This window comes from Gekko japonicus, unplaced genomic scaffold, assembly GCF_001447785.1.
Source record: "Gekko japonicus isolate JY-2015 unplaced genomic scaffold, Gekko_japonicus_V1.1 scaffold7686, whole genome shotgun sequence".
NCBI classification, from domain to species: domain Eukaryota; kingdom Metazoa; phylum Chordata; class Lepidosauria; order Squamata; family Gekkonidae; genus Gekko; species Gekko japonicus.
In genome coordinates this window covers 7,500-12,174 of record NW_015175606.1, presented here as the reverse complement: position 1 = coordinate 12,174, position 4,675 = coordinate 7,500, and the positions used below count along the sequence as shown (strand labels likewise).

Here is a 4,675-nt window from a genome sequence, read left to right as displayed (position 1 = left end):
ACCCTGTGAGGTGGGTGGGGCTGAGAGAGCTCCGACACAAACTGCTCTTGCGGGAACAGCTGTGCCAGAGCTTGTGACTGACCCAAGGACACATCAGCAGGTGCAAGTGGAGGAGTGGGGAATCAAACCTGGTTCTCCCAGATTAGAGTCCGCACACTTAACCACTATACCAAACTGGCTCTAGCAATACTTCGAAGGAAAAAAACAGTATTTTTTGGAAAATGCCATAAAGAATACTTTCCAAGCATCACTGACTTTCACAAAAAAATCTGAAACTATTTTCAGAAGTAAAATAAAGCCTCATTGGCATGAAATACACATGTGCTATATAGTACTTAAAATGTCTCTCTCTTTCCCCCTCCCTGAACACAGCAACTAAAGATTTAAAAAGAAATACCAAGTAGAATACTCCAGTATGTGCACAAAAAAGTACAAGTATTTACTTAAAACTAAATCAGCAGTACACAGATTGATAAATAAAAGACAATTGCTCAGACATTTGGATACTTAAGAATTATAACTCCTTGACATCATTCCTTCTTTTAGGTAATAAGTGTATTGACTGTTCAGACACAATATAACACACAAACTGAGCAGTTCACTTACCCTGGATGGGTTTTGTGTGCTCTTGGATTTCACAGCGAGCAGCTCCTGTAGCCACATCCCAAACAATGATCTTTCCAGTGGCATCAGCCGAGGCTAAGCGCAGAGAATAAGGCGACCCAATATTGTGGTGATAGTTTTCTTTAGCCCATTTAACCTAAAGACATGAAATACAATGGACAGTCATTTGTAACATAAATTGGAGCAGCTAGCATTTTAAGTGATTTTAGGATGACGACAGAGCATCATTAAAAACTTATAAAAGAAATGGGCTATTTTACACTATTGACAGGCTAGTAATATAAATTAAAAAATAAGCCACAGAACCTTCTTACAAATGATCAGTCCCATGCATAACACAGTGGGTTAGAACTGTAAACCAAAACAGAACTCACAGAACTCGCCCTGTCCTTTAATCCCCCTTCCCCTTCCCCCCAAAAAACTGTAGTCCTGAAATGTCTGGAACAGAGCTGATGAAGCAAGCTGGATGGCTGCACCTTAAGGGAAAATAAGTGCCCCCCCTTCCATGAACAGAGCAAGAGCTCACACAGGAGTATGGGGGGTACATCTGCTGATCCCCCCAGTTCTTGATACAGCTCTCTGCACTGCATCCTACTCTGCTCCCTGAAGCTCCAATCCAATGACTCCTTCAGATTTTGGTTTTAGTCATTTGTTAATTTTAGGTTACACATTTTTTCACATTAAATGATAAAATATTGATTTTGCTATCCTCCAAAAGAAGATATTTTTAAAGAAGATTACCTTCACAACATTAGATTTGTGTCTTTCCAAAACCTGTAGGGTCTGTGCAGTCTTGGAATCAATCACTAGTACGAGAGAATGGCATCCATATGCAATCAGGCCTTGCCAGCCCCTAAAAAAAGATAATTGTAATTGTTTATTATGTTTATAAATGATTTGGATGAAGGAATAGAGGGAATACTTATTAAATTTGCAGATGATACTAAATTGGGAGGGGTGGCAAATACAGTAGAAGACAGAGTCAGGATACAGGATGATCTTGGCAAGCTGGAAAACTGGCCTAAAGCAAATAAAATGAATTTTAACAGGGATAAATGTAAAGTTCTGCATTTAGGTAGGAAAAATCAAATGCATAATTATAGGATAGGGGAGACTTGTCTTGGCAGTAGTGTGTGCAAAAAGGATCTAGGGGTCTTAGTGGGCCATCTACTGAACATGAGTCAGCAGTGTGATGTGATTTTGGGCTGTATCAACAGAGGTATAGTGTCTAGATCAGGTGAAGTAATAGTATCGCTTTACTCTGCTCTGGTTACACCTCACCTAGAGTATTGTGTTCCATTTTGGGAACCACAATTGAAGAAGGACATAGACAAGCTGGAACGTGTCCAGAGGAGGGCAACAAAGATGGTGAAGGGTCTGGAGACCAACTCCATTGAGGAAAGGCTGAAGGAGCTGATTATGTTTAGCCTGAAGAGGACACAACTGAGAGGTGATATGAGAACCATCTTTAAGTACTTGAAGCACTGTCATATAGAGGATGGTGCAGACTTGTTTTCTGCTCCCCAAGAAGGTTGGACCAAAACCAACGAGTTGAAATTAAATCAAAGGAGTTTTTGGCTAAACATTAGGAAGAACTTCCTGACAGAACGGTTCTTCAGGAGGTGGTGGGCTCTCCTTCTTTGGAGGTTTTTAAACAGAGACTAGATGGCCATCGGACAGCAATGCTGATTCTATGAACTTAGGTAGATCATGAGAAGGAGGGCAGGAAGGGTTGCATCGGTGCTTAGTTCTCGTGGCCCTTTCTTACACACCCGGGGAAATACTGATTGCCACTTTGGAGTCAGGCAGCAATTTTTCTCCAGGCCTGTTTGAGCAGTGATCCTGGAGGCTTTTTGCCATCTTCTGGGCATCGAGCAGGGGTCACGGGGGTGTGTGGGGAGGGAGGAATTTGCTAATTTCCTGCATTGCGCAGGAGGCTGAACTAGATGACTCTGGAGGTCCCTTCCAACTCTATGATTCTATGTACTTAATATTCCTTGAAGCTTAGCTGAACTGCTGCGGCTGGGATCCCCAAAGATGACAAAGCTGTGTAAAACACAGTAACTGCAGGATTAAATCTCATGATCCAGAGTTTGAGTTATTATATAGCTAACACCTATATCCCACTAAAATATCTTCAGTTTACCATTTGTAAGAGGATTTTTTCCAGTCTTCTAGTGAGGACAGCCCTCTGCCTCTGTTCTATGTGGTCAATGCATATGCCCCTCCTCCAGTACCTTTCAGGAGCTCTTTTCTTTTAAGTGTCATTTCTACTGTTGCACCCATCACTCCCATTCAATGTTTTCATCCCTGTTTGTGTTCACCGCTTATTTTATAAACATGCCTTCTTCACAACTGAAATCTCCCCACCCCAGTTCTGGCAGATTATTAAAGTATTCTAAATGATAAAGGCACTAAAGTATTATTGGCAGCTTCTATATCAATATCCCCATTTTATAGGTGGGGGACTGAAAGACTGGGTTACTTTAGGCCTTTTATGACACCACTAATATTAGAAGCTGGACTTCCATCCATGTTCTTATGCTATGCTCTATTAGTACCAAGACAACAGGGGACAAAATTAAAATGAAACAAAAACAACTACATATGTCTGGCTTGAACTATTCATCAATTTGAACAAAGCGTTATTTTAGCTGGCATTTCTCTATTGGCAAACCCCTATCTGGACATCAGCTTTTTAAAAAAAATTATTTATCATTTTAACTTCACCATAAACAGGTGTATCTGGTACAATATTAAAATTACATACAGCAAGTCTATCACATTATTTTTTACCTAACCAGGTATATAATCTGTTCCATCTTTCTCTAAACAGGTCATCATCCTTCCCTTGTAGTATTATTGACAATTTGTCCATCTCCACTATCTTCTTTGGAGGATATTCTTTCCGATTTCCAATATTTCGCAAACATAATACGCACTATACGCACTGCTGTTAATATATATGTTATTACATATTGATCCATTTTTTTAACCTTATCTGGTAGTATATTTAACAAAAAGACTTCTGGTATATATGGTAATTCTATGTTCACAATTTCATAAATTATTTTATACACTTTGCGCCAATAATTTTGAGTTATATGGTACCTCCACCACATATGATAGAAAGTTCCTAATTACATCGGCTGATCTGGTCCCAGAACAGTAGAAAACATCAATGAACAGCGGGGCCTCCTTCTGGCATCATTCCTGGCTTATTTGCTTGAGCATGAAACTAGGGAGTTTCCTGATAAGATGCATAAAACTTAGCTCTTTGCAGACCTTCTGGGGCCAGATGCTCTGCTTTACACAAGAAGATATTTGTTTTGAGAACACAGACTTTTTCTCTTTCATAGCTCAACTTCTCAGATGTCCTTCAGCTGAAGAGCTTATAATTTCAGATGTACATTCCATTCCATTATTTTCTGACTCTATTACAATAATATTCTAATTAATTCTACTCTACGGCTCTGCTGTCTGGGCTAAATATCAAAGTCTAAATTCATTTTAATCAGACTCCTAATAAGGCACAGTGACAGCTGTCATTCTACATGTCAAGAAAAATATCAAAAATCACAATCATAAATCACATTCACTGGTCCCTTGTCCTACAAATATGGCAAAACAAAGTGAAACAAAGAGTCATTCATACATCATAGTCCCATCACTAGAGTTGCTAACTCTGGGTGGATAAATTCCTAGATATTTGGGTGGAGCCTGGGAAGGGTGGGGTTGGGGAGGAAAGGGATTTCAGTGGGATACAATGCTACACAGCAGTGGTTCCCAAACTTTTTCAGGCCACCAATCTCTTGGTTCCATAAACTGATTCCAATGCCCCCTATGCTACCCTATAAAAAAGCATTATTCAGAATAGTGATTTTTATGACTCACTAAAGAAGAAGAAGATAATAATAATAATAATAATAATAATAATAATAATAATAATAATATTCAAAACCGTAACAATTAATTGCATATTTATTCAGAATCCAGTTAATCCGCTTTAGCTTAACAGAACTGATTAACTTGATCCAATGATTCCAGGTTT

The 4,675-nt window shown here is 39.1% G+C and overlaps 1 protein-coding gene across 1 annotated transcript in view; it reads right to left on the bottom strand.

Moving 5' to 3' along the window:
* Positions 1-606: 606 nt before the first annotated feature.
* Positions 607-4,675, bottom strand: part of LOC107122913 (WD repeat-containing protein 11-like) — a gene marked incomplete at its 3' end in the record, with an annotated part of 8,937 nt that continues 4,868 nt past the window's right edge. Inside the window, exons 2-3 of the mRNA XM_015426052.1 lie at positions 1,366-1,477; positions 607-760 (exon numbers count right to left, since the gene is read on the bottom strand). Coding sequence (XP_015281538.1) covers positions 607-760; positions 1,366-1,477 — 266 coding nt within the window. The remainder of the gene's footprint in view (positions 761-1,365; positions 1,478-4,675) is intronic.